The sequence below is a fragment of the Silurus aristotelis genome (genome assembly GCF_946808225.1).
Source record: "Silurus aristotelis genome assembly, chromosome: 14".
Lineage (NCBI taxonomy): Eukaryota > Metazoa > Chordata > Actinopteri > Siluriformes > Siluridae > Silurus > Silurus aristotelis.
Genome location: NC_139587.1, coordinates 18,467,344 through 18,479,338, shown reverse-complemented (window position 1 = coordinate 18,479,338; position 11,995 = coordinate 18,467,344). Strand labels below are relative to the sequence as shown.

Sequence of the window (11,995 nt, the reverse complement as noted above, 5' to 3'; positions counted from 1 at the left end):
TCCATCCGCTACCCTCTTAAAGGGGCTGCTCCGGCCGGTAACACATAATACATTATTGCTAAATTCAAACCCCCAAGCGAGCAAAATGAACAAAAAACAACACAGTGGATTCACGTTTATAATTATATTTTTAAAAAATACCAGTTTTAATGCCAGTCGTATCATTTTATTTTGTTGTATTTATCCGCCACACCTTAAAGGCCGGCCTGTGAAAATATTGTCAAACATTAAAGCGGTCCGTGGCACAAAAAAGGTTGGGGACCACTGATATAGTGTACATGCAATATTACATACAAATGTTTAACAATAAAACATTCCCACTAGTCACTTAAATAGGACATGCACTGTATGCCGACCTTATTGTAAGGGTGCCTGGTTTGTTTAAACTGTTTTGATGGCTACCTTACAGCTCTATGATCACTGGTTCAGTCCTATCAAAACTTGCTATTTATTTGAGGTTTCTCTCATTCTTACTGTGGATATTTTGGTTTCCTTCAGGCTGCCTAGTTTCCTCCAATTTCTAAAAACATGTTGAAAAGTGGATTGACTGTGTGAATATGTGAGCATGGTGCTTTGTGATAAACTGCTCATCTCATTCATGGTGCATTCCTACCCCATAGATAGTGTTACCGAGATAATCTTAAGATTCACTGTAACCTTTACCAGGATAAAAACATTACTGAATGTGAATGATTTAAAAAAAAAAAAAAAAAAAAAATATATATATATTATCCTTTTGATTACTTGTTTTTGTCATTTTTAAAACATTTGTCTAAACTTTGGTACAGCAAAGAAAGTTGAACATTGCATATGAGAGCGTGACAAACAAGGCATATGTATTGGGAATAATTATAGAAAGTGTTAAATGAATAGCTGGTGGCTGAGGGAAACAGGAAGCAACCAAGAGAGTTCAGCTGCTGGCTGCTTTTGAGAATTACATATCTTTAATCTTATTCAATAAGTGAGTGTTTATCTTAATTTTAGTTCATCTATGAGTAGTTGCACAAAGAGCATATTATGTAATCGAAAAACATTATTTTTAAGATAAGTGTTTATGTCTGCTTGTATACTGTAGAGTTCCTGTGAAAAACTTCATTTGCAATGAAAAAAAAAACCTGTCACATCCTGTAATAAAGCTTACTGGAATATAGACATAAACATGTAAATCCTGGTACTATCCTAGATTATTATTAATATCAGTTCTGATTCTGAGAGTTAATAAAATGGACCAACTTGATCATAAACCTTATATTGTTCTGATTATATATCATTAGTATAAACATGGTCCTTGAAAGTTTATAACTTTCATCTGTGAGACCTCATGCCAAAATCTTGCTGGAAGAATTTGTGCTTGAATGTATTCTTTTGCAGTTTATAGCTTGTCCATGAGTAATGAATTTGTATCGATTTCTGAAGTATTTTTCAACTCAATCCACAACCCCCCACCCCACCACACTCTTTGCAATCTGCCTGTCTTCCACTCTCTCTTTCTGTTTTGAAATTACAGTCCACGTCAGAGACACTTTTGCAGATTCGCACCAGATGGTGAAATGTAAGCAGAGAGTGCTGTGCTAGACAGACCATGTTCATGAGTGATATATTTGTGCGTAAATGCACAGGATGGAACCAGTGGGAAAAAAGCTTGTAAATAAAAAACGAACAAAAATACAGAATTCAGCCAAAAATAGGCTGGTTGAGTTGATTAAAAGATAAGCTTACTAAAAAGGCACTATTGGTATATTGTTACAAAAAAACAAGCCATGTTTTAGAAAAATACATTTGCTGCTCTAGGACTAAGGTGCTACATAAACCAATATAAATTAACAAACACAAAACTAACTAGAACTAACAGTCCTGTACACATGACATTACATAATGTGCACTTGTGCAAAACTCCTGAGAAATCTGCAAAGAAATGCTAGACTTTGTAATATTTTGATAATTGTATGGTCTGTGTTTCTTTTAAATCTTATCTTAACAAAAGTAACATCGACCATATTAGAGCCATATATACTATTTTAAAGTTATTTATAGTATGATATCTTCACTTACTATATAACTTTACCTTTCCTAATAAACTTTTGAAAAATGGTAATGGGAAATAGCAGTTTTATTACATCCTGTTCGATATCCCTAGAAACAATAGTGTGTATAGGATTCACACTGTGGCCTGCAGTGGAAGTGAAGCTCATCTTTCGGCCTGTACCATGGAGTTCAGTAAGAATACTAGCAGCCCCTGTCCGTCTGGAGGCCCCGCTGCAGTTCGTTGTGTGCCTGGACCCCAGTTCGCTCAAGATCACAAACACAAGAGAAAGCAAAACCGTACAGTAAGTTTAAATTTGTTGCTTTTTGAAGGAATAGTGGCCAATGTAGGAAACAATTGCACTAGCAGGCTTTCTCAAAGCTCTGAATATGTTTGAATGTACTTGTGTTAAAAGCTCATAGTGTAGGATTGTTTATTGAAAATATCAGACTGTGATTTTGGTAAAATAAAATATTTTTACTGCTCTTTTGCAGTAAATCATCAAGCAATAAACTAGTTAGAATAATGACTAAAGGTATAACAGTAACAAAGGTCATTCTTTTCTCGCTTTCAGTCTAAGATACGTCTAAAGGGTGGAGCAAAGACAGGGGAAGGCCGGGTGGAGGTGCTGAAAGGCTCTGTGTGGGGTACAGTGTGTGATGACCTCTGGAACCTGCAGTCAGCTAGTGTGGTATGCAGAGAATTGGGCTTCGGTACAGCAAAAGAGGCTCTGACTGATGCACGCATGGGCCAAGGTGGATTTCACTGAGCACATATCTTTTAGATTGGACTGAAAGTATTTTACCATTATAGGCTGTTATAATGAAAAACTAAGTATATTTTTATGAGCTTTCTGTTTAGAGCATGCCTGCATGAAAAACTATTAGAAGGTAATTCTGTGCAAATATATTAGCGTGTATCATTATGGGTGTTGTTGCCTTTTGCTCATATGATAGTCAGAAAATGTAATATTGTGCAATGATAACCTGACCGTAGGCACAGGACCCATCTACATGAATGAGGTACGATGCCATGGGAATGAGAAGAGCTTGCGGGATTGCCCTCATAACAACATCACTGCTAAGAAGTGCAAACACACAGAGGATGCCTCAGTCAAGTGCAATGTCCCTTACATGGGTTTTGAAAAAAAGGTCAGAATTTTTAGTTACATAGAGGCAAAGTATTACTTTAGTTTTAAAAATAAAATAGCTCTTTATTTTTGACTTTACATGTGTGAAAGCAAATACTTTTTTTTTTTTAAAGATTAATATGGTTTAAAATGCTTTTAGGTTATGCTTAGCATTTGTTGGATATATATTATATTTAGTTTATGTATTTTAAAAACATAATAAAAACATAATAAAAATTTAAATTTAATTAAAATAAAAGCAAAAGTGATGATTACTGCACTATAACTTATAGAATCGCCCAATGATATTTCATGGATGCACTAGCTGGTGAATTTAAATGACTGTTAATGGCCACCCGACTGAACTGCTTTATAATTTTCTCTACTCTTTGCTATTTGTCACTAAACTCATCACAGATCCGTCTGACTGGAGGCCGAACGCAGTTGGAAGGCAGAGTGGAGATTTTGGCCAATAACACTGATATTTCAGGGGAGTGGGGCTTGATCTGTGGTGATGACTGGACTTCTCGAGAGGCCATGGTGGCATGCAGGCAGCTGGGACTGGGACATGCCAGCAGTGGCCTCAGAGTAAGAATTCCCTAAATGTCAAGGGGCATGAGCATTATATTATAGATATCCGTGCTTACAAATATTTTGGACAGCTTTTGGCAAAAGTGAAACGTTTTGCATCAACCTTTTGAAAGATGATCTTACTGAAAATGAACAGTTTTATATATCAGTGTCTTAAAAGCATAGAATTGCCACATTGAGCCATATATAATCTGTACAGGGAGGGAGTTGCCAGGACACTGTATTGGCTTCAATGCATTAAATAAACAATGTAAACATACCAGGAGTTGCTGTGTGTAACATGCTGAGACTTTAGGTTTATTTCAGGATAAGAAACAAATCACATACAGACAATGGTGTAATACAAAGTGCATTTGTGGATTTAAAGCTGTGGGCTGACAGGTTCCAGATGCAGCAAGGATAGACTCAAACTTTCAGATGTACAATAAGGCTGTCCTTTCCACAACTTGGAAGTTAAAAAAGCCTATTATAACATATATACATAAATCCTCATACGACGTCAAAAAATGTATTGTGTTGCTTGCAAACAAGAGCTATAATTCATAGCTCATAATTCATTTAGGAGGACATTGAAAATGTTTGGTACTTGTAGACAGTAGAAATCATAGATGCCAGATCATTGTTTATGATTTGTATGTTGCTGTACTGATGCTGTTATTCTGTGATTAAAATGCATTCGGGGAACTTTGAATCATCAAAGATCAAAGATTTAATTTGGGTAAATGATGAGATATTTATTTGACTTTCAACCATTTGCACTCTAGACATTATGAACACTTCTAATGATAATGTATTCAGTGATGTTTATACTAAAGTGAGCAGTTATCAAGATAAATAGGAAGATTACAAATATTGCAATTGTGTCAGTAAGATAGTGGAGCCATTTGTGTTCTCTTGGCAAGATGAACTGATTCATGGACAACAAAGCAAAATTCTCATAATTATTTAAAATGAATCTATTAATTACCTGTTATTCTTTGAAATAGCTGAGCATGACCTTGTGTAAACAGAATTGTAATCTAATTTATATTCACTATATTGTCATCGTGTAGCTCAGTGAATAGCCCTTGCAGTCAGAATCCATGTGCAGATCCATATGGTCAGGGGCACAACAGACCTTGAGAGCAGAGTGGCAATATGTGTTGCCGCCAGATGGAGCACTAGGGAGGCCATGGAGGCCTTGAGTCATCTAGTCCCTGGCTATGCCCTGCATGCAAACACAATAATAAAGGACTGCTGAATGAATAAGAATTTCAATCCCTTAATAAACAAAAAACACACCGTACACTTTGTTTTTGATGAGAAAGTGTATAGAATATATAAACCTGTAATCCTGATAGAACACATGATCGAAACACCTGCAGGATCTGTAATTATCAGACTGCTTGTGAACCCTCATTATAGTAATAGGTCTGTCTAACTCTTTGTACTGTCATTATAACATCCTTTGTGTTTCGAAGGAAACGTGGTACTGGGACAGCAGTAAAGTGACTGAGATGGTGATGAGTGGGGTGAAGTGTCGTGGAGATGAGATGACCCTTGCTGAGTGTCAGCACCATAGTGTTTTCAGCTGTAAGAGGGCAGGATCTGCATTTTCCGCTGGAATTATCTGCACAGACTGTAAGTAATATGTACACTGACTAATCTACACGAAAGATTGCCCAGTAAGAGAGAAATGACTCTTAAAGTTTCTAGAAGTTTTAATATAATAAACATCTTCCACAATCCTCAGCGGCATCAGACCTGGTCCTTAATGCCCCTCTCGTGGAACGTAGTGTCTATATAGAAGACCGGCCACTGCATTTGCTATACTGTGCAGCAGAGGAAAACTGTCTCTCCAAATCTGCAGCCTATGAAAACTGGCCATATGGACAAAGGCGTCTTCTTCGCTTCTCCTCAGAGATCCATAACGTAGGCCAGGCCGACTTCCGTCCACGCTTGGGCCGTAGTTCCTGGGTGTGGCATGAATGCCACAGGTAAATATGTATACGGATAAACAGCACTGCTTGTTCGTTACTATTTTCCAGTGATGGCCAATGTGATATAACAGCCCAGTCTCACAGCATTTTGTGATATAGTCACAAAATGTATTCTAGTTTCGTGTTCATAGACACAAATTTCCCTCTTTTTTTCATGTCACTGAGGACGACTTTCTGTGCAATGTATTTCAATGGGAAGTATTTTTGATGCCTCCGCCAAAGTTTTCTTTTTGCCACTGGATACCACAGATGTGGTGGTGTTGTTTTTCTCATGTTGTTATTGATTTATTAATCTTCAAGCACTAATAATTAACGTTCAAACAGAAGATTATATCCTTGTTTTATTGCTTTATATTCAGTAAGCTCATTATCATAAACCATTCTCAGTGGTTTGTTCTAGTCAAAATACAGTAAATGTATTCTCCCGGTTAATTAAGGAGACTGCAGTAATTACAGATACACATATATTACAGTATAACCCTAACCATATATTGTCTACCTTATTTTCTTTATTAAAATGGGGAAAAATATTATCCATGTAATTTCTGTGTATTACCCATGATCCTCTGCCTCCGTTGCTATGGAGACTGAAGCAGTGGTGCTCAGTGACACGAAAAAAGAGGGAAATTTGTGTCCATGAACACAAATCAATAGATTAAGTTTGTGACTATATCACAAAGTGCGATGAGTCTGTGTTGTATATAATTGACAAATACAATAATAGAAGAAAATCGTATTTAAATTTGTTTCTGTAAAACATACACGTTTATTACTACATAATGATCTTTTCATGTTTGGGGTATTTTATATGGATTTTGAATAGGATTTAAAATGAATTGTGTGTAGTTTCATACCTGGAAATGGTTGTGAGGGCAGAAATACGTCCTGCTGTAATTTCACCTGCTACACTCACTACGTGTGCGCTACCCCTACCAGGCATTATCACAGCATGGATATCTTTACCAACTACGACCTTCTGGATCTCAATGGCACAAAAGTGGCAGAAGGTCACAAAGCCAGCTTCTGCCTCGAGGACACAGAATGTAATGAAGGTAAGGCAGGGGTTATGATAATGGTGCGCTTGATATGCAGAGGCATAGTCTGCACATCTGGATCTGTTTTTGAATATTTATGAGTGTAACAGTGTTAACGGCAGCTGAATCCTAAATCATCAGGATACGCACAATGCCATAAAGGGTGACACAATCTACATATCAAATGACCCATTTGTATTATGGTAGGACATTTTTAGATTACATGTCTACAAAAAATGAGAAGCATATGATTTAACTTTATTGCTGCAGGTGTTACAAAACAATACGAGTGTGCCAATTTTGGTGAACAGGGCATCACAGTTGGCTGCTGGGACACGTACAGACATGATATAGACTGCCAGTGGATTGATATCACTGACGTTAATCCCGGGCACTACATACTGCAGGTAGACAGAGCATTATCTGCTTTAAAATATCACTGCCTAACAAAAACATTTATGAAATGCAGAAACACACTGTAATGGCAAGGGAAGAAATCTGTCACAGGGCAAATACATGTTTAGAGACTGCACTCTTGTGGCAGACTACAACAGCACAGCAAATTTACAGCACATAGCAAGCTTTACAATCATAGTTTTCATTCCAGGAAAGTAAAGACTGTTTAAAAAAAAAAAAAAAAAACAAACAAAAAAAAACGTTTATTTGAACTGATATAGCTATCTTAAAATGAAAAAGACACACTTTTAATTATTTTATTTATTCTTATTCTTCCAAAAATATATCAATAATTGTATTGATTTTGTCTCTCACAGGTTGTACTAAACCCGAATTTTGAGGTAGCAGAAAGTGACTTCACCAATAATGCCATGCGCTGCAACTGCAAATACGATGGACAGCAAATCTGGCTGCATAAATGTCACTTAGGTATATCCTAACCCTATTTGTATTGACCTGCATGTTCGGATTTTTCAAGACATTTCTCCACTGATAGGTTCATGATTTATCTTCCTTGTGTGGTGCATTTTAACACCACACTTATAACATTTATTATGTTTTGTTTTTAGGTGATTCATACAGTGAAGATGCAGAGAAGGAGTTTGAACTTTATCCTGGTCAGATGAATAATCAGATCTTATAACACCAGTCACCTGAAACTGCTTTCAAATGCTATGAGAAAAAACTTCATAATATACTCAACTATTTATTCTTACGGAATACTTTTTATTATAGCTCTCCATCAAAACCTAATTAGAGCTATTTCTATCAACATTTGAGGAGATCTGTAGATTAGAAACTCTTCAGTTTACAAAGTGATTTGAGAGCTAGTTTATAGCCCACATTCAAATCAAGGACCAGTTCAAAAATAGACTTAAATTAGCCAGTTGTCCGAAAAGAGGAAATAGCTAAACGGAGCAGCCCAGTTTAGTACTTTACCAATCATTTTTTTTTAAAAAGAATAATAAATCTCTTAAAATGTTCATAATGGATGCATTTATTTAAAAGAAAATGCCTTGAGCATATTTTTAACAAAATGCTTAAACTATGCTCAGTCATCATGGTTAAATAAACTAAGTTTATATTAGCTTTTAAAAAAGTGGATATTACTTTTTCAGGAGGGCAGGGACACTCTAGACATGTTTATTACATTTCACAAGGAATGCATTTACACCCCAAAGCACACTGTTTATTCAAATCAAAGTGCAAACCACAGAGAGAAAAGTTACCAAAACACAAGACTAAATGGTTGAGGTCATCGTATGTTTGGTGTTGTGAGCTTCAGGGTATGAAAGCAGATGTACAGAGCTTCGTTGTCAGTATGCGTCATCAGTGTTTTCCACCAGCTGGTGAATTGACAGGGTGGAATTTTAAGGCTCCACCACTGTATCTGATACTTTGGGGGAGGGACAATGCTGAAGGTGTTTATAATGCGGTCAGGGTACTCCTCTCGGATTTTGCTGATGAGCAGGGTGCCCATGCCTGACCCAGTACCCCCACCAAGGGAGTAAGTAAGTTGGAAACCCTGCAGGCAGTCGCAGTTCTCAGCCTCCTTACGCACCACATCCAATACAGAGTCCAACAACTCAGCACCTTCTGTGTAGTGGCCCTTGGTCCAGTTATTACCAGCACCACTCTTTCCATTTCCTTTTCCTCTTTACAGAGCTACAGCAAGCAGGAAACAAAAGGCAAATTCACAAGAACACCGTCAGAATAAACCCAAATTTGACCATACCAGATTTACTGGTTTGCCTCTGTATGTTAATAAAAAAGAAAATTGTGGACTGAAGAAAGAAAGTTAGAAATGTTATGGAATATTTATCAAAAAACAAAGTTGTCTGGCCTGATAATTTGCCCGTCATGAAGTCCATAGTACACGTCTCCAAATCTATCTGCTCTCTGGAGAAAGAGAGCTTCATTAATCCCAAAGTAAAATTGTAATATCACAGCAGGCAGTTTACAGATATACAACAAAGTACAAGCAACAAGGTGTAGGAGAATATAAAGACTAAGTTAAAATTACAAGACCTTCTTTGTTTTAGAAAAATCTAAAACAAAGAGTGTGAAAGATATATAAAATTATACATTCTAAATAAACAATAAATCGCACAGGAACTACTGCAACAGGCTGCCACTAGTGCAGTGCCATCTTTTGCTGTCCAATGGCGTGAAACATAGACAGAAACATATAAGACATATCTCTGTGCTTCAATTAAAATTAACCGTGTAGGTATTCGGACAGCTTCTTCCTCTTCTTTCGGCTGCTACCATTAGGGGTAGACACAGCGGATCATCTGTCTCCATACTACCCTGTCCTCTACATCTGCCTCTTTCAAACCAACTACCTGCATGTCTTCCTTCACCACATCCATAAACCTCCTCCATACTCGGCATTCTCCTACGGATATACCCCATGTCCCTCCTCTGCACATGTCCTAACCATCTCAATCTATCCTCCCTCACCTGGTCTCCAAAACATCCTACATACACAGTCCCTCTAATAAACTCATTTATAATCCTGTCCATCTTAGTTACTCCTACTGAAAATCTCAGCATCACTTGCCACCTCCAGTTCCACCTCCTGTCTTTTTCTCAATGCCACTGTCTCTTAACCATACAACATAGCAGTTCACCACAGTCCTATAAATTACACAGCCCACCACAGTCCTATAAACTTTTTCTTTTATTCTTGCAGATACCATTCTATCACAAATCACTCCTGCCACTCTTCTCCACCCTGCCTTCACTTCCTCAACACATTCTCCATTATTTTGCACTGTTTACCCACTTATTCAGACAGCGTGAGAGGAAAACTTAGGTGGAGCCGAACCAGTTACAAGTGGCCATGTTAATAGCAGGGTATGCGCACCGGGCTAACCACCATCAGCAGCTGAATTGTTTCATCATTTAGTGGCTATTTGGCTTCACATGACTTTTTACCACATGTGGGCTTTAATTCTGAACTCTGTAGCTGACAATATAATTGTTAAATGTTTTTTTAAATATTATACTTGCAAATTGCAAAAAAAAAAAAAAAAAAGTTTTAAAAATGGCTTAAATTTTTTACCTTTGCACCAATTTGTTTGTTGTTTGTAAATGATTGTTGAATGAGGTTGTAACGTCAGAGTCATGGCTATTTATACCATCAGGGCAATCATTCAAGCCATTGGGCACTTTATCATGGGCCTGCTCATTTCAACGAAGATTAATTACTCTTGAGTTTTGCACCCTCAAGCACCACTCTCAATTTGTTTTTGTCCAGTAAATGTTGCAATCTTATTTTTAAAGTGCATTATTACATTTACCTGAAAGTCACTTGTATCATGTATAATAATTTTGGTTTATCCAAAGTTCACTAAATAAAAATTAAGTAGCCTATACATAATGTCCGCTTGTTCTTAACATCTGACAGAAAATCGAGGAATAGAATACATTAAATATAAAATGTTATTGTACACACTTTTTTATTGTACACATCAATCTTTTGGTCATTCTAAGACAACAAATTGGGTAAAATATTAGTCACTGCTCTGCCTGGCAGACTGTGTTGCACTGCTGTAAGAAACATTACTGACCAAGAAAAGTTACAGAAAATGATGACAAATGAAAATAAGTTAAACATGCACATACATGTGCATCTCAATAAATTTTTATATCATTAAAAGGTTCATTTATTTTAGTAATTCAATAGAAAAAGTGAAACTTGCACAGTATATTATATAGATTCATCACATACAGACTGATATTTCAAGTGTTTATTTCTTTTAATTTTTTATGATTATGGCTTACAGCTAATGAAAACCCAAAATTCAGTATCTCAGAAAAAAAAAAAAATTCAATATTGGAGACTTGTGGTGTCACACTCTAAACAGCTAATTAATTCCAAACACCTGCAAGGGTTTTTTTTTAGAGGTGGCAAAAGTCTTACTTAAGCAGAAGTACAGATACTCATGTTTTAAAATTCTCTGTTAAAAGTTGAAGTACTGACTCTGCTTTTTACTTAAGTTCAAGTTAAATAGATTAAAATATTTAATCGCGCTGTACTAAAATGTACCTTAAATTAATTAGATATAAATATTTAAAAAATATATTTTTGAATACTCAACATGGGCATGGAAAATTATAGATGCTTTAAGCAAATGCGTTTGTTATTCGTAAAACTTAGATCATGAAGACAGAATATTCTTGTAAAAAGTTTTAAAGTAATTGTGGTGGTTTAAATTACGTAAATTATCAGGACACCAAACGGAACCTTTGATATGTTTCCACACGGACGGTTAATGAGGTGTAACCGGAGAAACTGCACCGCTTATAACTTCCATAAGGATTACATAAACAGATAATATTTTTTTTTCGATGTGGATTTGTTTATTTAAAAGTAGGCTTTCATTTATTATGTCTGTGAGGCAAATATTTAGGGTGAGATTTAGGGTGTTTTATTTGTGTCTGTAAAAAGAGGAGACAGAGGACAGAGGCGCTCTCTGTCTTTTTTCTTTACTTTACAAAAGCACAGCTTTTTGTTGTTTAAATAAGTGTGTACAAATCAAAGTAGATCCTTTACATATTTGAATGTGTGTGTGTGTATATACATACACACACACCACCCAAACGTTTGGACACACCTGCTCATTCAAAGCGTTTTCTTTATTTTCATGACTATGAAAATTGTAGATTCACACTGAAGGCATCAAAACTATGAATTAACACATGTGGAATTATATACATAACAAAAAAGTGAACTGAAAATATGTCATATTGTAGGTTTTTCAAAGTAGGCATCAAG

General features: G+C 36.2%; 1 protein-coding gene across 1 annotated transcript in view; it reads left to right on the top strand.

Moving 5' to 3' along the window:
• loxl3a (lysyl oxidase-like 3a) overlaps positions 1 to 10,597 on the top strand; it is a 16,050-nt gene extending 5,453 nt beyond the window's left edge. Inside the window, exons 5-14 of the mRNA XM_083561582.1 lie at positions 2,138 to 2,327; positions 2,598 to 2,778; positions 3,020 to 3,174; positions 3,570 to 3,740; positions 5,204 to 5,363; positions 5,476 to 5,719; positions 6,659 to 6,774; positions 7,027 to 7,163; positions 7,530 to 7,641; positions 7,782 to 10,597. Of these exons, the coding sequence (XP_083417708.1) occupies positions 2,138 to 2,327; positions 2,598 to 2,778; positions 3,020 to 3,174; positions 3,570 to 3,740; positions 5,204 to 5,363; positions 5,476 to 5,719; positions 6,659 to 6,774; positions 7,027 to 7,163; positions 7,530 to 7,641; positions 7,782 to 7,855 (1,540 nt within the window). The 3' untranslated portion in view covers positions 7,856 to 10,597. The remainder of the gene's footprint in view (positions 1 to 2,137; positions 2,328 to 2,597; positions 2,779 to 3,019; positions 3,175 to 3,569; positions 3,741 to 5,203; positions 5,364 to 5,475; positions 5,720 to 6,658; positions 6,775 to 7,026; positions 7,164 to 7,529; positions 7,642 to 7,781) is intronic.
• The last annotated feature ends 1,398 nt before the right edge of the window (positions 10,598 to 11,995 follow it).